The 25,980-nt window shown below is 45.0% G+C and overlaps 1 protein-coding gene across 1 annotated transcript in view; it reads left to right on the top strand.

Moving 5' to 3' along the window:
• Window positions 1-25,980, top strand: part of LOC119404582 (rapamycin-insensitive companion of mTOR) — a 51,035-nt gene that overhangs the window by 16,446 nt on the left and 8,609 nt on the right. The window contains exons 12-26 of the mRNA XM_037671127.2: window positions 2,119-2,199; window positions 2,975-3,075; window positions 3,863-4,664; window positions 5,232-5,396; window positions 7,816-7,971; window positions 11,557-11,666; window positions 12,264-12,444; window positions 15,790-15,896; window positions 16,853-17,372; window positions 19,458-20,092; window positions 20,979-21,132; window positions 21,864-22,050; window positions 22,702-22,806; window positions 23,693-23,828; window positions 24,942-25,080. Coding sequence (XP_037527055.1) covers window positions 2,119-2,199; window positions 2,975-3,075; window positions 3,863-4,664; window positions 5,232-5,396; window positions 7,816-7,971; window positions 11,557-11,666; window positions 12,264-12,444; window positions 15,790-15,896; window positions 16,853-17,372; window positions 19,458-20,092; window positions 20,979-21,132; window positions 21,864-22,050; window positions 22,702-22,806; window positions 23,693-23,828; window positions 24,942-25,080 — 3,579 coding nt within the window. The remainder of the gene's footprint in view (window positions 1-2,118; window positions 2,200-2,974; window positions 3,076-3,862; window positions 4,665-5,231; window positions 5,397-7,815; window positions 7,972-11,556; window positions 11,667-12,263; window positions 12,445-15,789; window positions 15,897-16,852; window positions 17,373-19,457; window positions 20,093-20,978; window positions 21,133-21,863; window positions 22,051-22,701; window positions 22,807-23,692; window positions 23,829-24,941; window positions 25,081-25,980) is intronic.

Here is a 25,980-nt window from a genome sequence, read left to right as displayed (position 1 = left end):
TTGCATAAAAGTACGGAAATAAAGACATGTTTCAGAAAGGTATGCTCGTTCAGTGGGATCTTTAATCGAGCCGCAGCCGCTGAAGATGTCCGTTTGAAATTCGACACTTCAATAGAATGAGTGGGTTAATGTCGGTGGTTTTAGCATACTGGTTTTAAATCTTTCTTGCCTCTTGGCAGAAAACAGATGGTTTAATAACTTCATTTATTGTCAGTTAACATATAAGCGTCATGCATACGACAAAAGGTGCAAGCTGCTCCGCACAGGCCGAACATCCCTGAACGGCGTACTGCGCGCACACGTCATTGGGCAGGCAAAGGAGATAAGAATGATACATGTGGCTTTACGAGCCAAAACCACGATATGATTATGAGGCACACCGTAGTGTAGGGCTCCGGAAATGAAATTTTGACCATCTGGTGTTGTTTAACGTGCGCTGACATCGCACAGTACGCGGGCCTCTAGCATTTCACCTCTATCGAATTGCGGCCGGGACCGAACACGCGACCTTCGGGTCAGCAGGCGAGCGCCGAAACCGCTACATCACCGCGGCGGGCAGGCCGAGGAGAAGTAACATATGTGAAATGTCATGAAATTTTGATCGAGCACCTTCATGGGAATTGCAGGCATTGCTGCAGTTATATATGATAGAGATAGTTTATACGCACGGGAACTATTCCTTCCCAAATGGCGTGGCTTGACATCACAGCTGCCATGTAAATATTTCTTGCCGATGCAATAAATACACGGGGAAACGCTGCGCTCCGAAAAGAACCGTAATCGACACGCAATTTGCTACAAATTGTACATTGCTTGCAGCAGCTCTCCTGGCGCGCTGTAAGGGAATTAGATGGTGCGCACACCTACACCAACTGAGAAAATGAACGCAGAAATAATAGAGTCATTACACACAGCCGTATGCGAGACATGGCACGCGACCACGGCTGGACTAGAAAAGCTGTGGCTGAAGTGGCAGCGCGCAACCGGCCTGAAAGCTTCGCGCGTCCGCGTGGCGCGTTCGAGGGGGCGCTGCCGTCGCGCGCGAGAGCGCGCAGGAGAGGAGGCGGCGGAGGGGAGAGCAGATGGCGGTACTTTTACGAAGTATAGGGGCTTTACTTTAAACAACACGGGAGCAGGTAAACCACTGCCTCTGTTGCACTCCGACAAACAGCGAAGTAACACCACCTGAGCTAGTGACGGCGCCACGCGACTGTTCGCGTTAGATTTAAGGCCAAATCCCATATGAGTGAAAATGCACGCGACAGCGACGAGCGACCCGACGTATATCGCCTTCGTGCAAGCTGACGCTTGCATGGGCATACCCCATACACGCGACGGCTTTGGCGAGCGAACTCCATTGTTGCTGGCATGAGGCCGTATACTTGTATAGCAAGAGCGCCGCACTTCGTTGAAGCCGGAATCGTTGGAGTGCTTGCTGTTTTTGCTCGACAATTTGTAATGTGTGTATTATAGACTATTCTTCGTCTGTCGTTTGATCATATTTGATATGCTCAACAAAGTGCCAAATTACCGGAAAACGATGCTTTGTTTTCGCAGCGAACCTTCAAAAAGCCGGGCCGGGCCGGGCCGGGCCCGGGATTGTGTTTTCGTATGTCGGGCCGGGCCGGGCGGGCTCGCAGCCCTTTGCCGTCGGGCTCGGGCGGGCCTTCGACGAAGTCAGCGGGCCCGGGCCGGGCTCGGGCTCGGAAATACGGCCCGTGCACAGCTCTAATTCCGGGATACTGCAAAGGCTAAAAACCTCTTTTATGATTTTGCCGCAACGGTAATTCAATATTATTTCAATTAAATGTAGTTTAAATGCAGTTATCATCACCATTTAGTGGTTTGCGCAAATGTAAGCGTGTACGTACGTACGTAAAGGTTTACGTGTGGATAGCTAAAAACTTCACTAAAACTCGAGTTCCGGTAACACGGTAAACGTAATCCAGTAACACGGTAACGTAGAGAAGTATACGTTCAAGCTAAAACTCCCTATTTATAATGCAGAGAGGAAACAATTACGCTACTTTTGGGTGTATTTGTATATACCAAGCTTTCTCCTAGTGTTTCAGAAAATGGATTATGTGTTACTTCTTCTCATTTCTGATAAAAATGTAGGCACTAGTGGAAGTTATAGTGTCAAGTGAAGATGCATTGGCTATTCAAGCAACAATACTGCTGGCAGAACTGCTGTACATGGTGGGTACCAAATTTTTGTATTCTCCTAGTAAATCGTATTAGTCTATCTCATTGCTGTCTTACTTGGCATCGCGTGCGAATCAATATATATTAAGGAAAAATAAATGAAAAACATTCATTCTTTCCTGCATAGTTTCTTCACTGAACTACCTGCAGTACAAGGAAGACCACCTTGCTGTGCTTTTTCAACACTAAAGACAGTGGTTAGGGCTATAAAAGTGTAACTTGAACAACCCTCTGACAGGTGCTAACAGTTACCTGGACTGTTTCGCTTAAGCGGTTGACTAAATTAAAAGGACCCTTCACGATGGGGGCTTGCAAACAAATAAATGTGGCATGTATATCGCTTGGTAATGATCATCTTTCTAAATTGGGAAACTCCTGCATTGTGCAGAAGCAGTTGAAATTTGAAACAGAAGACCGTGTGTCATACTTCTCGCGACATTTGCATTTCGAGGGCACACGCACAACACCTACTTCACAGGCGCTCCTTGGAGTATCCACAACTGGTGCGGAGTCGCCCGCACGTGCACGTCCAGACAGGCTACGGAACGTCACCGAATGGCGCGTGGCTTGAGGGCCTACATCTTGTACCTGTTCTAAAAACAAACGAACATTTATGCCACACAAAATTGGCCGAGGCTTTCTGTACATGGCATTTTTGTGTACATTAAAGTGAGTCCGTGGTATGTTCTGTGTCTGGTAAAAAGCCTGAGTGGCTTATTTCTATCTATAATGAACATTTCTCTCTTTTTTCTTCCTAAACGATTGGCAGGCCAGTGTCTACCTACCCTCGGAAGCGAGTCGGCATTGCCACTGCCTGCCAACGCTTATGTCACAAGCGGCTGCTTTCGGATCGCCCCAGGAAAAGCGCATGTGAGAGACAGCTGCACTTCCTTATTCATGTTCTCTTGAGATCTTGCATGAGGCGTCTCACTGTTGCGACCAGTGCAACTATGCTAGCTAGGGCTTTTCAACAAATTATGTTCACCACTAATGTGCCACCATGCAGTGAGCACCTGTAACCACATGATTCTGTGCACAGGTGTAGCATGGGTTCATTGTTACTGACAATGGGTGTACCGACCTCTGTGGTCACATAGGCGCTGTGCCTTGTCTTTATCATCATTAGCCTGAATATGCTCACTTTTATCCACTGTGCCTTGTACCAGCGCTTAAGTTCTCCCTTTTCTCAAGGGATAACTCACGTAAGCACTGGTACGGGAGACCTCTATTGCAGTGTTCATGTTTCTTTTTCATAGTCGTGTCCTAGAACAGCTTAGCTCATAGGTATCCACGAATATACAGGAAAATTGGTGCCTCATGCTAAATTGTATTCTCTGGAGTCGCTTTTTGTCGTTAACTTCCATTTGTTAGCTTTGCATTGGTACACAAAGGTAAAATTTATTCTCTGTGGTCGCTGTTTTTTTTTGTTAGCTTTGCATTTCTGTTCAGTGGCTGACAGCGAATGAACAGAAATGCAAAGCTAACGAAAAGAAAAGTGACTGCAGAAAATAAAAACAGAAATGCAAAGATATAACTTTCTATCGGCAGAAATATGGTTCAAGTTTTGTTTGCCTGTAATCAGGTTTGACTGTAGAGTCAAACAGTTTTGTTGGGAAAGAGTGAAGTAAGGAAATATAGAAAAACTCTTTCTTTGCAGCCGTGCGAGCACCGCTGTGGCCCGTCTGTCGCGCCTTCACGCGCTGCGGCGGAAGAGCACAACACCGAGCAGTCTCTTCCTGGACCAGCTCCTGCAGTTCTGCAGCCCGACAAAGCAACGCAGCGCCAGCCAGGACTTCTGCGAGGCTGCGGGCAAGGTGCGCCTCCACGCCTGCCTCCGCAAGGAGACCGACGAGAGCGCCCTGCACAGCATCCGCGACTCCCAGGTGCTCGTGCGGGAGTACAACTCCTGGGACTGGCACCTTGTGAGCTCGTTGCTCAAGTGGCCCAGCGAGTCGCTGCGCGCACTCAGCGAGAACACGCACAAGACGTTTATCCGCCGCCTCGTCCTCTTCTACAAGCCGAGCAGCCGCCAGTTCTCACTGATGGAGACCAAGCGGGAGTGCGCAAACCAAGTCATCACCGTCGGGTGCCAGCTGTTCGAGTTTCTGCTCGAGGCTGATGAAGGTCGTGCGACCGAGTTCATCGAGGACTTCTTGATTGACCTGTGCAACTGCCTTCACGAAGCGCAGCTGCCCGGGGCTGCCATGTCAGCGCTCCTCGGACCGTCTAGGATGCTGGCGATGGTTTCACACGCCTACTTCCTCTTTGTTGGCCGACTCGGGAGTTCCAGCAAGGGCTCGCGGCTCTTGGAGAGGCTCGGAGTGTACCAGCACATTGTGACGCTGGTCACGCTCGAAGGCCACGACCTGTACCTGAAGCTGGCACTGGCATCCATGGACTACACCAAGCCAGGCTTTGCGAGGTCCCTGCTGTCCACGGCGTTGACAACAAAGTGTGAGGTGTGTTTTCATTTCACACTTGCCTTTGACTTTTTAGTTGACCAGTGTATTATTCAGGGATCCAGAAAGATGACATTTTGTCTGTTAGACATTTTTACTCTCTTCTTCACTGTGCACATGCTTGTTCTAGCGAGCCATAGAGTATCTAAATAAATTATGTGCATTTATAATGCAGACCATGTTCAGGCAATCATTTCCTTTTACGTGTTTTGTCGCTTTGATAGAAATTAGCTCAGGCGGGTTCACCAGCCTGAACAAGTAAGGCACTGCAGTATACTTTTAGGCTTCTTTAGATTGAGTGTTGCTTTTAAAAATGAGCATTTTGACAATTTCTTGGTATTTTTTGGGTAACTGGCTGATTTCTTTTGACTAGCATGCTTGAATTTGTCTTTCCCATGTCATTTATGGCATTGCTATGTGCCACTCAGAGTCGCTGCATGCATGCCCGAAATTTGTCACTACAAATTTACTACAGTTAATTAGGTTTCCATTTTATATAAGTGCATCGTGACTGTCGACATTGTGAATGAGACCACTGCCATTTTTGTTTTGGGAACGCATTTGCAGGAAGCTCGACTCTACGCAACAAAGTTCCTCAGAGTCCTGCTTCGACTGGAACTCTTGGACTTTAGGAAGTGGGTCATGGAACTTCTTGTAATTCAGCTTTGTGATCCAAACCGTGCAGTTATGCTGACGGCTGCTTCCATCTTGGATGAAGCCTGTGATGTGAAGGTGGGCATTTTTGTATTTCTTGTTACTAGCATAGTTGTACTGTATTGAAATACTTGCATGCACACTAGCATAGTTGTACTGTATTGAAATACTTGTGTATGTAACCTGGCAGCTGTGTGGTGCTAAGGTATGAGCTTGGGCAAGTTGGTGATTCATTTTTGGGTACAGTGCAAAAAAAAAACACAGGACTTTGATATGCGAACGGGTCTTGTCCTGTTTACTTGTTAGTGTTCTGTGTCTTTTCCACGCTGTACCCAAGAATGTGTGGTGCAGGGGTGGAAAAGCTGTGCCAATTGCACCCATTTGGTACAATTCCTTATTTTTGCACCAAGTTGAGCCAAAACCGTGAAATTTGTTGAAATTGCATCACGCTACACCAAAAAATGGCCAGTCAGCCTCATAATTTTCTCAGTTGCGCTTTTTAGCACGAAATAGAGGCCACATTGGCCACCTGCAGTTTTGGCATCATCATCCAATCCAGGAGCGCAGAACCTGACCCTAACCCTAATCACACCACAGAAGAAAAGAAAAAAGGACAGCAGTTCCAAAGTTTCCTGGCCTTGTTCTATTGCGTGCAGAACACTGGTCTTTAGTCCACTTTTGCCGCAGTACACCGGTGCCTTGCGAAAAAGCATAGTAAAAGCTCGTTAATTCGGATATCACAGGACTGGAAAAAATGTCCGAATTAACCGAACGCTGAATTATCGAAAGTATCAAGAAAACAATAAACAAGTGTGTATTATATCAATACACTTTCATTTTCTTGATGAATACGTAAATTCAGTATACTTATTTTGCATATGAGCAGTGCAAAAGCCGAAATTTTTGTCATTTGTGACTTCATTCACAATGTGACCGCGGCTCACGACCCCCGTGTTTTAAGCCAAAACATGCTCTGAACCTATCTCTTAATACATACTGCTGCCACCAACACCGCCACACACATGTGACGATAATTTTTTCACCGGAAAAATGACCGTCAACTGATCGTTCGTCCATCATAGTGTAGCAAGAGAGTTTTATTCCAGCATGCGGACCACGGCTGAAGCTCTTCATCTTCAACAGCTTCCACCTGGTTTGCTTTTTGTGACATTGCGCACGCACTATCCGAAGTAAAACGAATCTACTGAGTGCCACATCCTGGAGGGCGAGAACTGTGGTCCTTTCGGTTGTTTGCAGACGCCGTTTTCGCATCTTTGCATCGCATATTTGTGGCACTTCGTGCTTTATGCGCTCCGAGGATAGTCTGAATTAACCGGGTTGTGGTCAATAATGACCGAATTAACAAGAGTTTGATGCTATTAAACAATGCGTATGCTTGCCGGGACCAGAGAACGCATCTGAATTATCCGAGTTTCCGAATTAAAAGGGGTTTGAATTAACGAGCTTTTACTGTCATAAGATTTAGAAGGGGCCCTTAGTACTAGTTGTCACGGGACACAGCACCATTTGTTCCTTAATTACTCGTGCGTGCACGCGCCGTGTAATTACGAGTACTATTAGTATGATTGCTGATGTCAGAAAAATTACTGGCAATCATTCGCAGCTGTGTAGGACGTTTCTACGGCCCTGACAAACAATAAACAAAAACGTATGCCAGTTTTGTTTTTTTTTTCTCCACCACCACTCGCTCCTGCTTTACGAATCTCCCAAATTTCGGTTACCAGGTTGGCAGGTTCACATTGGCATTTGCCTGTCAAATTATTTGACAGGCCCCACAGATGATAAAGCAGTTTTCGGCATTGTTTGCACTAAGGGGTAATTCAAGACACTGCTTTTATTGAAATAGCAGTGCTCACGTGCACTGTGCACGAGTTAGCTGATGTTGATTGGTTTGTACGTATTTTTGTTTTCTTTTCCAAAAGTAAGCTTTCCTTGTTACCTCTCCAAACTTCATATATCGTGCTAAAAAATTGAGGTTTTGTTTTTCTGCTCCAATCTGTTCTGCTCCAATCTGCTCCAATCTGTTCCGCTCCAATCTGCTCCAATCTGCTCCAAATCTAGATTTTCATGCTCCAAATGCAACATTTTGCTGCTCCAAAAATATCTCCGAATCTTATTTCAGCTGTTGCACTCCTGGTGGTGCTGTTGAACCTGAATGCACATCAATTACCATTTCTCATTTGCCTACTTGTGTAGCTGTGTCACCGGGGGCATAGGTGTCACTTTAAGGTGTATTTGTATTCTTCTTCTTAATTATTTTTCTGAAAAAGTGACTTCTGGGACACAAGAGCTTTCTCAACATGCTATGGCCGATCACAATGTCACGAGATGTCGCTACCAACGCTGGTGTTTGGTGGCACAGAGGGCTTAATTCAAGATTTCAGTCTACAGTGGCGCATAGAAATTCAGCAGCAATTTGATCTCTTTGTTTTGTTGTTTTTTCTGTTTGTTTCAATCACTCTTTGACCACTGGCAGGAAAACCTGGAAGCCCTGATTGCACTGCGCCCAGTGCTGCTGTCGTTTGGAGACCGAGGCCTGCTCCTGCATGTCCGCTTCCTCTCTGTGCCAAGTGGCTTCAAGTACATGCTGGAAGCTGAACTGCTGGCACATCAGCTGCGCAAGTGGGATGAGGTTCGTTCAAGCACTCTCTTTGGCTGGTGGACCAGTTTTTTCTGCTGTAACTGGCTTCTTTTGTTTTTCATCTGTTTTCAAGAAAGTTCACTGGCAAATTAGCATAACATCTCAAGCGTAGCAGCACTCCGTCATTTATTTAAAAAGGAAAACTGTACATATCTCAAGTGGGGAACACGTGCTCGGTTTAGCGGCACCCTGTCATTTGTGTGCATATGTGGGAAAACTGTGCATATGTGTTAACAGGAACACATGCTCCTCAGACCAATGCATAAATGAAGGTACAGTGCTTGCTGTGGGCCAATCATCAGAATGTTTGCATCCAATTCAGCCACAGGGTGTGAAGATGCTTGCCCTAGTCCAATAGCATTGTTTCTCTTTTATTTTCTTTGATGTGAAAGCTAGAAAAAAAAAAAAAGAAGCATAACCCAACACTCGCTGTAGGCCGAGCATTCTCGAAACCCTTAGGTAAATTGTATATGCGCACCCTTTAGTGATAAGTGGTCAGTGGCATGCATTGAACTTTATTTATGCAGCAGGCCAAATGCTATATTTTTCATGTGAACTGTGCCTATGCAGTTGTGGCACAGTTGCATGGACTGATGATGGCACCAGCTACTGTGGGTCGTCTGCTCTTAAGGTGATAGTTCATTTGCCATAGGGAAAAGTGTATACTGATGCATTTCCTTTGACCTTTGAGGGTCGAATTTTCTCGTGAAATGCACTCCAAAATTGTGTTATTTTTTATTGATGAATTAAATTCTTCAGACGATTATATTTAAGAAAAAGATTGTCTAAAATTTTTTTGCGTGACCGTAAAGTGACAAAAAAAATCATTTTTGTTGTGCATACACATGGTTTATTCATGAGTAACATCAAGCAAAATCCTAAAAGAAACACATAGGATTTTTTTATAAATAAAAAATTATGTGTGTATTAAACATAGCTTACAGACATGCAAAACACTTGGGGAATAGTCCACATCGGAAGAATAGCCGCTTGACTCACTGCCAGCAGAGCAACCGGCGTGCACTTTCAATAGCGTAAGCGAACTGCGTGAGTGAGCGCACGGAAGGAAACTGTATGGTTGTACGCCCATCTGGAAAGCAAAACGAGTGAAAAAGCTATAATAATCCATCGTCTTATCGCCAACTAGACGGAGTTACTTTTTCTGAGTCCTCAAAGCAGGAAACGCAACCACGGCGGCATCGTTTGTGCAATTTAGCGCCGCACGGAAACAGGTGTAATCGCGCCCTGGGGAGCAATAAACGAGAGTAACACGCGGTCAAGCTTTAATTAAGAGATTAGAAACCAGACAGCCATCAGCTTTGCGCGCGCGAGAAGTGATAACCACCCAAAGGAGGAAACTGAAACCAGCCGCACTGCGCACGCTCGGATGCACAAGTGAAAGCTGGCGCGCCGCTTTGAAAAGAGAAAAAAACAACAACAACAGAGAGATATTGACGCATGAAAAAAATTCCACGTATTCCTGAAGTGTGGCAGCACATGCCAATCAAGAGAAATGATCGAGAAAGGTGCACATTTTAAACATACAGGCAATGTCGTACATGTACGGCTAAAACCCTTTTGGTGCCTGTCAGGTACGGCGTGTTAGGTACGGCCTGTTAGTTACAGCGAAAACCCTCAAAGGGTTAACACTGGACTGCACTGTGCAGTCAAACCTCGTTACAACGAACACCACATTAACGAACATTTCAAATTAACGAACTTTTAAGAAATCCCGTGCCGACTGCTTAGAGTTTCAATGTAAAAATATTTCACTACTACGAACTCCAGAATAACGAACATTTCAGAATAACGATCGTTATTTAATTCCCGTGTAATCTTAACCACACCTCAGTACTACGAACTTATATCTCGAAATGCGAGGATTCTTAGATTTCAGTGTAGCAGACGACGCAGCGCAAAGAGCGGACACCCTCCCGCAAAAGCCTGAGATGGCGTGGGAGGAGAAAGACGCGGGCGGAGAACTTTTTCTTTTTTCCTCCGTTGTGGAGGCGACAGCACATTAGGTTTTGTAAAGGCCCAACCGCATGCATTGCATGAGACTTTCGAGCGAAGGCGACTGCGACAAACGGGCTCCGTCGCGCTGTCGCGACGGGAGCAACTACATGTTCGCGACAAAGTGTCACGGTTGCTCATTTGAAAACTATTGCGTGCACGCAGGCAAATTACGAAAAAGAATTACAGAGTAGATGAATGACAACATGCCAAATTTATTATTGTCTTGTTTGAGATAAGGATGCATAAAAGCGTTTCGTGACTTTCTTTTTTCGCAATCTTATGTTTAACCGCGACAGTAGTATCTGCTGTGATCCCATGGGGCGCCCGGAAGCGTACGCTGCCTACGCTACGTCTACGCTACGCTATCTCGACAACGTTTCCTCTTGCTGTCATAGAACGTTTAAGAAAAGCCGCAGCGCCTCACATCGTTGCTTCGCAGGGAGAAGGGCTACCTCACACGACGACGATGTTGACATTGCAGCAAGCTACCACCAATGCAGCAAGCTACTACCGAAACATCAAAACAAACCGTCGATCAAAATTAACGACAAAATACGGCCGCTGCCTCGCTCTCTGCGTGAGATAGGGCTGTAAAGAAGGTAGTCTATAACTTGCATTCCTTGAAGTACGCGCCGATTGGAAGCATCACGAGCAAATTGCAACCGAAGCGAGGGTCAGAGATGCTGCCATGTTGCCAGATATCGTCATGCTCACTTCCGGCCGACAAGCGATGTTTTCTGGCTTTCCAGAAACCTGCGACGCGGCAAGCGACAACGATGGATGGCCCTCCGCGACAGCAAATCCTGTCGGCCGTCGCTCAAAACTCGAGTGCATGCAGTTGGGCCTTAAAGGATTGCAGCGATGACATGGACGACGATGTCACGGTAGCACCCGAAGATCGCGACGAGTCCGTGTCGGCCACAGATGTGTTGGACTACTTGAGGAAACCCTGCATATTCATAGAAAAAAGCGAAACAGCGACCGAAGCGGCGCATAAAAATGCGGACGGTCTAGAATCGTTCGTTACGCAGAGTTAGTGCTGCACCCGTGAAAAAACGATATTTCAAATAAATGTGCCTTGTCTGACGTTCACGTGTGCATTGTTGTGAGAAACGAGTTCAAGGACGTACCGTTGCAGAGGTAGGACGTTTGCGTTACTGAAATTCTATTGTTATGGTAAATTTTTGGGCTTTCATATAACGCTCTTTCAGAATAATGAAAATTTTTCCGCGGTCCCCTGAAGTTCGTTATACCGAGATTTCACTGTACATTGTCACCCTTGTCCAGCATTGGCACATTGATGTGGATGCTTAATTGTTATAGGAAACCTAACTTTAGACTACTAGATGTTTTTCTTAGTATAGTATGATCGCTGGAGATGAGCACTTCGCAGTTTTGTCCGGGTTTTTAACAAACTTAGCCATCACTCTGAATGTGGGCTGTGACACAGGGCCATCAGTGGTTAGACCAAGACAATTTAGTGACTACTTGATAAGCTTGTGTGCCTGATTTTTCTTGCAAGGGAATTTAGTTAAAATGACACCCTCTTTATTTGTGCAGGTTGACAATCTTCGATACGTTAAGATTGTTGAAGATGCCATCAGCCAGGCTGTGACCTGGCATCAGCGAGGCGAAGATGGAACCTATGGGAGGCGGAGCAGCAACACGAGGTTTGTGCTTGCGTAGTTGTTGTTTACACTGTATCATTCCATGACTCGTCTGAATTGGGTGCACCAATGAGTTTGATGTTCGCAGCACAAAGTGTGATCTAAGCCTTCCATTTAATGACCGTGTTGTTATGGGTACATACAGCATACCTGATTATATAAGGTGGTATGCTTCAAGTACATGGGCTGCGTGCACATAAATTGGGAATGGAGGATGGCAGATCCACGCAGTACCTAACAGAATAGTGTGCTCAATCAAGATAGCATTTGATTGATTGATTGACCCATAACAAGGAAGGGCCAATTGGGCAGGGCACACTGTCATTACGTACTTGACACAGACCGATTCCCACTGCTTGCAAGGTTAGATTGCCTGCACGGTTTTCATTTATAGTCTAATAGGGTTCAAAAGCCTCAGCTTCTGTCCAGTACAAGTGTTGTTTTTCGTACTCTCTCTTCATTCCAATGTCGCTGAGATAGAGTGGACTTGAACACATGACTTTGTGTTCGATCTCGTGTGTTCGGCTCTGAGGGCCCTTCCTTGTCATTGTGCAGGGCAGAACTCTGTTGAGAATTCACTGGGCTGCTTTTCTTTTGCAGACTCAAAGTGCAAGACGTATTTGCCCCTCCACATCTCTATGGCCAGATGGTGCAGCACAAAGAAGGACTGGATTATCTACAGAAGCACGGCAGCCTGGAGCGGCACTTTGAGACTGTCATCGCTGGCGACATGTCGAATGAAGAGGCCCTCCTGCGACTCAAGGGGTCACTGTGGACAGTGGTAGGCGTTGTTTGTGTAATGGCAGGGCTTTTGATATGTACGGATGTATGTGCGACAACACAGGTCCTGCATTAAAGGTGTTCTAAGGGAATGTTAAAGGGACACTAAAGTGAAACAGTGAATTGGTTTAGATTGATAAATTGCACTCTGAGAACTCTAAGATCACTAATTTTTCATGATAGGTTCATTAATAGAGGAGAAAATAATGTTCCATTTTTAAATTTCGCTCCAAAATCTATGCGCATGATGTCACGGATATCACGGTGTATTTTTGGTATTTCGGTGAGATTGGCTCAATGAAATCTCCTGAAACTTGGTATGTTAATTCTGTGGCCCTCTCAGATGACAATGTACTTAATTTTCACTGATTAGGAGCTACATAGGGCCTAGTAGACAGGATAGGTAAACGTGACACAGGTGATGCTCTTGAGGCATTAAACCTTGTCATTTATTACTATGGTAATCTGTAGGCTTGTGCGAATATTCGAGCACTTCGAATATTCGAACGAATAATACAGTATTCGAATTTGCTTCGATTTGAATTTAAATTATTGAAAATTTCGAAGTATTCGAAATGAACGAATAGGTGTATATTAGTCCGCTTATAACCCCCCTGCAAAGGTGGTTTCACTGCGGTGGAGGGGTGCTATATCGTGAATACACCTTTCCAGGAAAAATCCGCATTGTCCGCTTGTAACCTCCTGTAAAGGTGGTTTCGCTGCAGTGGAGGGATGCTATACCGTGAATACACCTTTTCAGGAAAGACCCGTACTGCCGCGAAGCCCCACTTCAAAGTTAAATGAACATACGTATTACCTCACATCAATTCATCATTCTTTTAAGTTTAAAAAATTGTTATACCGGCTTATATGCTCCAAGTGCAGTAAGTTTTAAAATGTAACATATTTTACAGTTATTATTTGCATTCTACCGAAAGCCAAATCCTGCTACTATTAAAATTTACTTCCACTTCCTTTGAACCAAAAAGAATGACATTTGCACATGCCTTGTTACAATTTAAAAAAAAAAACGTTGTGCAGGTTGGTTGGTGTTATGAGTGAAGTGCGCGAGTGTGGTGCTTCCGATGGTTGGAGCAGCAAAAACGACGAGGACGACGTACAACGTTCTACTTGCGCGAGCGCGGCGAACATCGGAGCACAAAAAAAAATATAAACGAAAGGGAAACACTAGAATGAACAAAAGGTAAACTAGCAAGCGTCAGCCTGAACACAAGTACATAGAGTTCTCCTTAAATAAAGGAATCTTATCGTAAGCCTAACAGTCGTGCAAGTCCACACGCTACTGGCGTCAAGAAAGTCCTGATGTGGCAACAGAGTAGTACGGCTCACCAACGGGTTGGACAACCAAGCAGTCAGATGAGGAGGACGCGGTGGTGGAAGTCTCCAAGCTCGGGCTCTCAGCCCGACGGCTCACTTCCGCTCCCGGTGGAAGCCGTCATCGGCGGTGCTGTCTCCAGCCCGAACACCACAACCACGCCAAGCCAGGGCCTCAGCAAAAGCCACGCCGGTGGAATGGTCGCCAGGTCCACGTGAAGGCCTGCGCCGGCTAGGTGGACGCCTTCAGAGCCCGGGTACAAGCGCCCGACAAGCTCGCGTTCCGCACCCTAGCCACGTTCTTCGAACCGCCAGCACAGCTCTTCTTCTTCTTTCTTTTCGGCGCAGTGGCTCTTGGCGATTTCCTTATTTTGCGTTTTTTTTTTTTTATGCTCCGATGTTCGCCGCGCTCGCGCAAGTAGAACGTTGTACGTCATCCTCGTCGTTTTTGCTGCTCCAACCATCGGAAGCACCACACTCGCGCACTTCACTCATAACAAGAGTCCCCCTTTTGAAAGAGTTTGTTTTTCGGAGAAAAATAAACTGCAGTTCAGTGCGCGACAAATCACTAAATGTCGTCCATGCACAGAAGATCCCTAACAAACAAAGAAAAAGCAAACACAGTAGTCGGCTTGTGTTTAGGGACCTACTACGAGCTCACAGCCGGCTCATATAATCCGCCCCAACATTTTCAGAGCCCTTAATGTGTTCGACCCGGAATGAATATTCTTGCAATGCAAGGCTCCACCGTAATACCCTGCTGTTCAGGTCTTTCGCCTTTAAGAGATACTGCAGGGGCTGGTGATCAGTTTGTACAATAAATGATGTTCCATAGAGAAATACATGATACTTCTCGATCGCCCAAACCAAAGCTAAGCATTCCCGCTCGATTGCGGAGTACCTCTTTTCGCGAGTACCCCTTTCGTTTATATTTTTTTTTGTGTGCAAATATATTTTCATTTCTATAAAAATCAAACGCTCACCTCCGTCTCTTATTCGGGAATAGTACTGCACAACTAATTCCACTTGCTTTATTAAAACGAACCTGTCACAGTTGGGTCATAACAAATATGCTAATTTTTCTTTATAATATGTGATATATACTATTCGAATTCGATTCGGAATTATTCGACCAAAATCACTATTCGCTTTGAATTCGCTTCGAACCTAAAATTTACTAGTCGTACAAGCCTAGTAATCTGCTTACCCACAGCATCTAACAGTGGCCTTGTCATTCACTTGCCTTCAACCAGAGTTTTAAATGCGAATGCATTTCTTAGTCGAGCTATGTCAGGCGCCATGCGGCGCCCGCGATCTCTCGGCTCCCGCCCCCCTCTTCCATAGCAACAGCTGTGAGCGCGCGCGCTCCTCCTCGCCCCTAGCAACCGGAGCAGGTGCTGCGGGCGGATCAGCGGAGAGTGAGTGGAAAGGAGGAGCGCATGAGGGCGCTCGCATCGCGGGAGCTCGGCGGAGCTCCTGCATGTGTGGGAGAGTGTGGGCGAGGGTGGGCGTGTGCTTCGGCGCTTCTCTCGGCGGGCGCCCCACTCTCCCGTTCGCTCGCTCGCAAGCGTATATAAATGGAGCGGAGCGCGCGCTCTACTCTCTCTCGACCCGTTCGCCGGCTTTCGCTGACGCGAGATGGCTGACGTGGAAGACAAGGCTGCGAAGCGATGAGCGCGTGATGCCGAACGCAAGCGCCTGAAGCGAGCTGCCGACGCCGAACTCCGTGCTCGGGAAGCTGCTGTGAAACGCCAACGCCGTGCACACTCATGCCCAAAGAAATGCATTCGCATTTCCTCACGATTCCCTTCGGGGAGGTGGGGTGAATTTTTTGTACTTATTTTTTGGAAATAAGATCCTCCTATCTTCTAGTGAACCTAGAACCCAGCTGCGAAGTTTTTATATAAATATCTAAAGTAGTGTGTCATTGATGAAATCATTGTTTGAGATGCATGCCTCAGCAACCGTTGACAGTAAGGTCAAATTTTCCACTTTTTCTCATATTTTTCAGGGCCATGTTGGAACATCACCAGAGGGCTTTGCACTTGTGGCAGATGCAGATGTGTTACCCTCTATTGTCAGAATGGCTCAGGAGTCTCCAATATACTCAATCAGAGGGTGAGTTTTTACTTTGGTGCCATTGTGTCCTGAATGTTGTTTTTATATAATATGGTTTCACATGGTGCATTATATAACTGCCTTGAGGTTTAGTTTTCGTTAGAAGTTTTGAAGTTCTTATAAGTTTTTATTTACATGTGGGATCACTATAATTTGAGCAAAGCAATGAATCAGGCTAGTTGGACAGCACTATAAGTTGGCTTAACTGGTGCTTCTGCTGAAATTGTTTTGCTCCAGAGCCCCAGATCTCACGGACAAAATGCATCACTCTTGCGATCTTTAGGTCGGCAAGTGTGTTCAAGGAGCTCTGTTCTCATTCATTGGTTGTCATTCAGAAACCGGATTCAAGAAATTTGTTGGAGAATGTGTACAAGTGGGAGGCAATGCTTCCAATGCAGGCACATTCTGCTTTTTTTTTTTTTTTTTTTTTTGCTTATGGTCAACATGGGTTATAACAACACGATTATAAGGCTGGTAGCACACGGTAGTGCTGCTTTTATTTTTTTACTGTGTGAAAAATTCGTAGTCTTTAACTGTACAGAGTGAAGTTGCTTTTTCCCGATTGAATCTTATTCGAGCTTGATTTTCAGTGTGCTTCCAAAAAAATATAATGGTGAGGTTAAATAGGGCATGTCTCGTCTTGTTTTAATACAAGCTCGTGTGCTGACTAAAGTTGTGCTATATTTATTCAAATATAAAGCCACGTTTTTCTCGCAATCCACAGCATTGAAATTGCCCCCAACTTGCATTTGTAGTTGTTACATTCAGTCCCTCTTTTAATATGGTGCTAGCTGTGCCACATATTCAGCAATTTGGGCCTTAGTTGGCAATGCGTCCTGCAGAATTAGTAATGGCCCCTCTCTGTACGCTCCTTTGCAACGCAATTCACTTTTCTGTATTCACACCAGAGCTGAGAGCTTTCTGCCATTCTTCATTACGTCGTCTTCCTTTCACAGGGTGTGCTTTTACGTTCTGTGCTTACTGGCCAGCACAGGAGACTCTGTCGAGTATCTAAGTGGCCTTGGCTGGGACTGCGTCCAGCATAAGCACAACGAGGTCTGGCCCGTGGCGTCGGACGCGCTGCGTGTCGTGAAAACGTCACCTGCGCCGCTCCGGGCTCACACCTGGTCCATAAGTAGTGCAGGGAGCCAGCAGAGCGAAATGCTCACGGCCAGCGCTCTGCACCGCCGCTTCCACGGTTCCGCTGCATCGTCCCTGAGTTGCGTCGATGCCGGCGAGACGCCACAGCGGAGGACGCTAAACTTTGTGTCGGAGCAGGCAAAGTCCCAGGCGGAGAGCAACAGCGGCGTGCGTCATTCGCAGACACTGCCGCGCAATGTGACGCTGTCTCCTCGACACGACGCACTGGTTGCTTCGTCTCGGAGGCCGCGTTCCTCGTCGGACTGTAGGCCAGGCGAAGCGAGGCACGATGCTGAAGGAGAGGCACCTCAGGGGCAAGTCTACAAGAGTCCAGAGGTTTGTTTGCTGTTCCGGCTACCTGTTTTGCAGGCATTGCCTGTAGTGCCTCCTGCGAACATTGGCCCACGTTCACAAACCAACCTTATAGTACTTGTAACTTGTTTTCCGCATCTTTCTTGTGTCCTTGAAGCATTAACTGTTAAAGCTTATCTGAAGTGTTTAGTGCAGAATTATCAAGACGGGACAAGAAGGGAGAACACTTACACAGGCGCTGTGTAAGTGTTCTCCCTTCTTGTCCCGTCTTGATAATTCTGCACTAAACACTTTAGATATGTCGTACCAACAAGGCCAGAAGTCAGCCCTTGCTGACTGCTAAAGGCATGGCGATGCTAAGGAGGGAAAACGTATAACGATAAGGCTGGTTTGTGAATGCTGGTTTAATCTGTTTCTGAATCTTGTTAAAAGCACGAAAATTAAAAAAAAAAAGCTATAAGTATATGGTCGGTTTATGAATATGGGCAGTGAAAATACATTATTGTTATCATATGGGGCTGATTAATGTTGAAAAAACCCAGGGAGCCTAGGTCTAGATGTAGCATTTTAATAAGTTGACTACCCTATATTTGGACCCTCTTTTTCATGCTTGGATTGTCTGAGTTATGTGTTGTGTTGAAGCTTTACCGTCTTTGCTGTTAGATTGTCCCTAATAATGTTTCTTTGAAATGTGGACCACACATTTTGTTTCTCTTTTCATTAACTTCAGTTTTGATTATGCACTTCCCAAATACAGCTTCCATTACCTGCCCACTATATTTACTCAAATTTACAATTAACAATACAGTAATTAAAAATTTACAATTTACACTCAATTTTTGCAAGCTCAAACCAGAAACGTTCCTTTCACTGTCCTCGTCTTTTGTTAGCGGTCAAGATGTCATGCATCATGCAAGAAATGCATGTGAATGTAACATTACTAGATTTTTTAAAGAAAACTGTGGCATGCCGTCATGTTGATGGTAAGAAAAAAGAGTTGAGCACAATTTACCTTCATAGGATTTTAAATTTATTTTCCCGGCACTTCCTTTTCTTTGGTTATGCAGTTTTTCTGACTTTAAGATCACTTCTGGATACGCCTTGATTGTGTGTCGATTCAAGGGCTGTTAACCTGACAAAATCAGCCTACACAAAATTGTATAAGAAAGTCTGCAAGCTTTTCTTTGAGAAAACGGCTGATTGGGCGAGTTGGGGAATCGTGATACTTGAAATACGAGTGCGTAACCTAAACAGGGACTCTCTTTGAGGTCTGGATATTTTCCCAGTTTTGACCTCGATTTACTCGTCGACGTGCAGCTGAAGATATATTCTTCTGCTTGCACCGCTCAATGGACACAGGTTTTGAGCATGCATAAAAAAAGACACGATGCAGCTATCTTCAGTGTGCAAAATAACTTTGCTTTGATATGACAAGGGTGTGTCACCATTTGCACTTCATTGGGAACAGGTATGCAGGTTGTAGTGGAGCACAACATGAACCTGCGCAAACATGCAACAAAATGTGCTCAATTAGCATTTTGTGATGGCAGTGACCCTGCATCTACCGCTCTCATGATCGGCTGTTGTCAATGCTGTGGACAGAGTTTCAGTTTTGCACTTGATTGTAATGTGCAAGCAAGTTTTGGACTGAATTAATCAGAAAAATGGTGCGTGTACGGTTCGAGTGAATACGGTAAACCATATGTCATTCCCCATAGGAATCCCTTACATTTTTACGTTTGCTATTTGTTCGACGTAGACCTGCCGTGGTGATCTAGTGGCTGTGGTGCTTGACTGCTACCCGCAAGTTGCGGAATCAAATCCCGGCCATGGAGGCCGTATTTCGATACAGGTGAAATGCTAGAGGCCTGCGTACTTAGATTTAGGTGCATGTTAAAGGTACCCCAGGTGGACAAAATTTCTGGAGCCCTCCACTACGGCATCCCTTATAATCATATCGTGGTTTTGGGACGTAAAATCCCAACAATGATTATTATTATTATTATTTGTTCGATGTAATTGTTGTGCTATCATCTCAGTCCCTTGTGCTTTACGAGTCCTTGTATGTAGTATTTGACTCTAAATTTAATTGTACTGCACAAATTTCAGGCAGTTGCAGTCCACCCCTCTGTTGCCGAGTGCAGACTGCTGTCGGTGCCTGACAGCTCGAAGGATAGGTCGAGCTCGTTCGGAGGGAGCCGTGACTCGGGCACCGAGACATCATTCACCGAGAAAAGCTCCAGCAATCCTGAGGTGAAAGGAGAGCGGAGCGACAGCAATGAGAGTGCCATTACCGCGGCAACAAGCAAGAGTCGGTCCGACAGTTGCACAGACTCAACGACGAGTGGCGTGAGCTCGTGCGACGAGAATGCCGCCACGACCAGGACGGTGCAGACTCTGAGCCCGATTGCAAGCTCGACCTCACTAAGCACTCTGGGTGGGAATAGGGGCGATGGTGCTGTGATGCCGCGGAGACCCAGGGGCTTTGTCGGCGGTGTGCGGACGCTTTCACGGAGCAGCACCTCGACGAGTCCTGTGTCTCCGGACTCTCCGGTGCTGATGTACACGAGTGCGCGGGACGTAGCAGGCTACGCGACGCTGCGGGCAGTGCGTGAGGCCTCGTCGATGCGCCGGCGCCGGAAACGCGTCTGTTCGGTGGGCTGTGACGGTACGGAGCCACATGGGGAGCTCTTTTCACCTCCGTCTTTTGCTGGCTGGAGTCTGGATCGTAGTGGCTTCTACATGTGAGTAGTTCGCGAGATACGGTATTGGAAACAGCATGAGTTTCGCAGTGTTGTCTGATGTGGTTCACATCAGCTTATTTTTGTGATGTCTCATGGATGTGACAATAATATTTGTTTTGTTGACACGAAAGTAAGCTGAAACAAAAAAGGCAGAAACGTGTTTTCACCTCCCTTTAATCTTTTTTCCTAAATATTGTTTCCCAGGTGTGCAACATGCAATGTGTTGTGCTGTCTTTGGCAGCGCAGAGTCAGGTTGTCAACAATATTTTGGGCTCATCATTAACATCATCACATCATGCCATTGAAATTGTCAGGCCTGCACATGCACAGTGTTTTATTGGTACCGAGGCGAGATATTGCTACATGTACCAATAGGCCCATGCTCTCCTGGCCATGATTTTTTGCAGTACAGTATTACTCTATGGACGGGACACCTACTTTCATTGCTGTGGTGACTACTGCCTGATCACGAATCTGTGGCATCAGTGTCACCACTGTGACTCGAGAGTTCTATGCTTCTTCATGCACCTGTCTGCACATGCCCATCACTTCCATCAGGGAACAAACAGGTAGCTGATATCCTAAGTTGACGTCAAGTCGAAGAAATGGACCTGGGCTGGCCACGTAATGCGTAGGACAGACAACAGGTGGGCAGTAAGATCAACAGAATGATTACCAAGGGATGGTAAATGCAGTCGAGAAAGGCAGAGAGTTAGATGGAGTGATGAAGTTAATAAGTTCGCAGGAATAAAATAGAATGAACTCGCTCAAGATAGGGTAAACCGAAGATCTTTGGGACAAGCGTTTGTCCTACAGTGGACTCAAACAGGCTGAGAATGATGATGATAATGATGGGGTAACACAGCTCTGTTGCCTCTGTACACAGAGGGGAGGAGCCGTATCCGGATGACACCACCAGCATTCGGACTCTGTCCATGTCAAGCACTGCCTCTGCAGCAACGGCCCGATCATCGGCTGGACGGTCCGAGGAGAGGTTCATGGGACTCTGCGTGCCAGTCGACACTGCACTGATCTTTTCCGTAAGTTCATGTCGCTAGCAGTGTTTGTTGTTATTGTCTGTCACTGTCCATACTGTTGCAATACATTGCAAGCAGTCACGGACTTGCGCCTTTAAATAACGATAATCAAAGTAATACGCGGTGTTTTGTAACCAAATGAAGACAAGAATTTTAAATGTTGAATTCTAGTTTTGGGCTGATTTTCTGTCTGAAAGAGCGGAAACCACCCTAAAGTTAAGCTACACTGGCTTGCAGTCCGTAGATGTAGAAATATGCTAGTAGGATTGTTCGTGCTCTGCCTGTTGTTGCCTCGCAAGTCTATGGAATAGCCATGTCACGTTATGTATTGTACAGTGGCACCGTTTTGGGAAAATTGCTTCTATTTTCACTTGCTGTCTATCAGTTTCACTGGAGTGCAGTTAGCAGCGCCACCATTGATGGTGCACAAAGCAAATAATTGGTACGCTCGAAGTGTTAAAACCAAGGCTGAGGCAGGGCATATCTAAGTCTGTGTCAAGGCTAGAAATGATGGAATTTCAATCAGCCTGCTCCCAATCCTGGGGCTACCATAAAAAGTTGAAGCTAGGCCATTGTCCATAGTGTCATTCTTGTCCAAGTTTGTTTACCTTGAAGTGTGATTGGGCCTAGCAACTTGTGTGCAATTTCTGAGTATTCTCTCACATACTATTCATGCCTACAGCATTTGTGATACGCCTGTGCCTTAGTATACTTTTGTCTATCTTTTGTTGCAGGTTTACGATCACGTGCAGCCATCTATGGGTGGCAATGGAGAGGACAAATTGTCTGAAGTGACTGAAAACGTTGAAGAGCGGAGCGACGGGTTTGAGCTACACACATCGCAAGAATGTCTCCTATGCCACAGCGTCGAGCGAGTCGCTAAGATGAAGGAAAGGCTTGCTGGCAGCCCTGAAAAGTCAGGTTAGGCCTTCTACTTTTCTTTCCAAAATATTTTCTGCACATTACTTGGAGCTTTATACAACAGGAAAAAGCTTAGTAAGTTGCATACTTTCCACTTCTCCGGAGTTTTTCATAAAGTTTATGAATTTGAGCTCGTTTTGGGATTTCACAAATACTGCATCAAGTTTTATGAAGAAAAAAGCTCCATTCACAATTAAGTTTTACGTGCCGCTCCCAAAACCTTCCATTGCAAGTATTTCGACAGTGAAAAGACTCTAGAGGAGCAGTTACCTCGTAAAAGTTTGTACAGACAAATTTCTTAAGCGGGCTAATTCGGAACACCAAAGTCATTGAAGAATCCACTGTGATTTATAAACAGTGTGTTTCTTGTCTGTGTTTCCCGTGCTAAGTTTGCTGCTTGTTCCTTGTTTTCTGTGTCGAGATAAATCATTGGGACTAAACCCCATATGCATATGCGAAAAGATGTGTCTTCAGGGTAAGCTTTTGAAAAATGCATGTTATCCCCATTCCCTTTCTCAGCACCTGTCCACAGGATTCTACAGATGTTAAAGTTCACAGCTTGGCACAGGCGGTTGGCCAGTGTGTTTCTTGTCACTGATGTAGGAGTCCCAGAACAAAGCTAAATGTCTGTTGCTGGTTTCAATATTTCAGTTAGTCCGGTTGGTGCAGTCAGTCCGACAATTGAGGAAAACTGCAGTGTGGATGTTCGTGAAGCAGTCATTGGAGCATTTGCTTTTTCCCGTTCTAGTCAAACTAGTAAGTATTGACTGCGACTGCAGCCCATGCATTCTCTCATCATAAACCTGTGTGCGTGCTACCTTTAGTTACTTCTTAGACACAACCGAATTAATCGAACAGACAATTAGGCCAGGGGAAGCATACAGGACGTCAATAGTTGTCTTTAACTGTATAATACTAGTATTTATGACGTAAATTGAAATGAATTGAAGAAGACAAAAAATCACCCTTTTCATCGGTGGGATCTGTACCTACAACCTTCGAATTACATATCCGATGCTCTACCAATTGAGCTACAATGTTGCAGCTCAATTAATTTCAATTTACATTGCAATTAGTATGTTTCAGTTAAGGACAACAGTTAACATCCTCCATGCTTTCCCTGGCATAATTGTCTGTTCGATTCATTTGGTTGTGTCTGACATATAAACGATCCCCTTAAAAAGAAAAAAAAAAATTCCCCTTCTTTCATCCTTTAGTTACTTGTGTCATTGCACTTAGTTGGGCCAGTTGGTTCTGCATGTCGATGAAGTGGATGCGCTTGAAAGACGAGGACGAAGAAGAGACGGGACACACACTTGTGTCATGTACCACTCTTTTTGGGAGTGTCTGGGGCTGCACCCCATTCTATTATGGCCTGTTTATACAACTGATTAGTTTTCATTACACTGATGAAAGAGTTGCATGTCATTAATGAACCTGGTGTTGAAGAACTGCGTTTAGGGTGCTTTCTACTGTATTTTCTTTTGAAGCATGTGATTCTTTCCTTATACGCACAGTAGTTGGGCTGTCTTCGGTGTGATATGCATTACACCAGTTCATGGAATACTTAATGAGAACTAACTGTGGCATGGACTGTGTTTACCTAGTGATAGTATAGCATTTTATTTATTGCAAAATGCAGGGAAAAACAGGAAGTCGGGTGACAGGTCAGCGGAAATCGACTATGACCCGATTGCTGTAAGGCGAGAGATGCTCAAGTACATAGCCAACCTCAACAGCTCAGTCATCATGAAGGGATCCGAACAGGCCCTACTGACGTAAGTACTTGTCTCTCATCTGGATATTTTTTAATTAGGATTTGAACAGGGCCCTCTCCAATAAAACGCTGGTGTTTTGTTGTCTCCATAAATGTAAACCACTTTGCTATTTCTCATAAGTAGTAGTGTGTGTACTCTTCCCAGTTTTGTGTGGAGTTCGAGTGGTTGCCATCTGTTTAAAAAAATAATCGTGGCACACCCTATTTAAAAGCTTAAGAAAAACCCTCCTATCAAGATATCCTGTGTGACAAGACCGATAAAAGTGTAAATGGTCTTGCCACGGGGGCCAATGCAGTGCTGCTTGAATTAAGCAGCAATAAAGAGTTAAACTCAATCAGCTGTTGAAAACATAATTTTTATTTTCCTGTGTGTTCACCATAATTGTCCTAAATCGTTGCCCACCCTAAGACATTGATCAGCCCTTTTCTGTCAAAATATTGATTTAAAAGAAAATACTATATCTTGAGATAACCAATGCAGAAACAGCTCCTGCACAAGTTGGGTGCATGACTATGTGCTACAACTGTGTAAGATGTTATCAATGATGCACCCAACAGTGTGAATGCTAGTTACGTACAGCACACATTTATTCAAAAGATTCAGCACCACCGACAAAGTTCCACTTCGTTCTTCATTGCTTCTGATCGCATTGGCAGCCCCATCGTCACCGAGCCTACTTACCTCATTTATAATCAAACTAAAAGGTTGTCATGTTTGATGCTGTATCTGCTGTTAATTGCATGGTTATTTTGAACAGCTAAGCATGTATCATAGCAAAACAGCCGTTTGGGCTAGTTCGTATCGATTCATCTTATGAGTGCGCCTGTGTGGTCGGTCTCCTCTTTATGTCCCTGTTTTGTATTGTGCTTCCCCTTCTTTACTCTTAAGATAAGCATGTATGATACGCCCAGAGAGACTTGTAGTGGGTCATTGAGTAACAGTTGTGTTATCATGTAGCGAATAGGAAGCAAATAACTTCAACAGGAGTATAGCATATTTTTTAGGCTGAGGTTTCATATTATGTTGTGCTGACACATGCTGTCGATCGTATTTTCACATGCTAATGTTTTCGTGTAAGCCGTGCAAAGATTTGTCCTAATTGCTTGATTTCAGCCTTAAGCAGAAGTACCCAAGCGCCTTTCAGGATGTGTGCCTTTACTCTGAGGTCTGTCTTCTGATGTCACGGTATCGGTACAGGCTAGGAGCCCGTACCTTGCTCCAGGAACTGTTCTTTGACCTTAGTCTTGAAAAGGTGAGCATTTTGGATACCGAAAAGTTTCGTGACAGCTCGAGAATGCAGAATGTTAATGATACTGCAAGTGCTTGAACAACCATGTGTGTATGGAAAAAGCTAGTTAAGAATGCGGCCACAAAGAACATTATGCATAATTATTTGAGAATGTGAATTGCTGAGTAGCTTGTTTCTGAACAAGTAGTTGAAGATATTTGCATTGTAGTTTGAACACAGCTGTTGTCACTAATGCAGGTAAAATTAGAAACAGAAAAACATGTTACTTGTTCGCATTTAAATCTGTTAATAATAGCCTATTCATAGCTATCTGCATACTCATAAATGTATTTTCATTAGAGCTGTGCGAATAGCAAAATTTTGGGTGCGAAGCGAATTCGAATAATAAAGATTGAGTGCGAATCGAATCGAATAATTTCGAATAATTTTCGAATATTTCTCAAACATTTTTCGAATAATTCGAAGTGAAATTACAGAAAAAGTTGCAGATAATCCCTAAGTATGTTCTTGTGAGATAGCAACATGAAAGTGTTTCTTTTCGCTAGGTTGATGAAGCACTGGTGAGGTCATATTTCATAGTTGTCTTTCTTATCAAGAATGAGGCAATGTAGAGGCCGAATTGTATTTATGTACATGATTTGGTGCAGCCAAAGTGTTGCCGACAACACTTTACACGTGATAGGCAGAGATGCTATTTCCTCAGCCTCTCCTTCTCTTTCAACTTCTGTGGAAGTCCAACTGATGTGGCAGACAAGGGTGTGCTCCCTTCAAGTCCGGAGTTCCAAATCTGCCTCGTAGACGTCGATATATAAGAACATCTGAAATTTTGGATGCTAAAAAGCTTCGGCGTCCGATTTTTCAGACTTCTTGCCCAAATTTCAGGTCCAAAACAGCATTAATTGA

The sequence above is a fragment of the Rhipicephalus sanguineus genome, chromosome 9, assembly GCF_013339695.2.
Source record: "Rhipicephalus sanguineus isolate Rsan-2018 chromosome 9, BIME_Rsan_1.4, whole genome shotgun sequence".
NCBI classification, from domain to species: Eukaryota; Metazoa; Arthropoda; class Arachnida; order Ixodida; family Ixodidae; genus Rhipicephalus; species Rhipicephalus sanguineus.
Note: the sequence above shows the minus strand (reverse complement) of the source record. Positions and strands in the feature narration are given on the sequence as shown.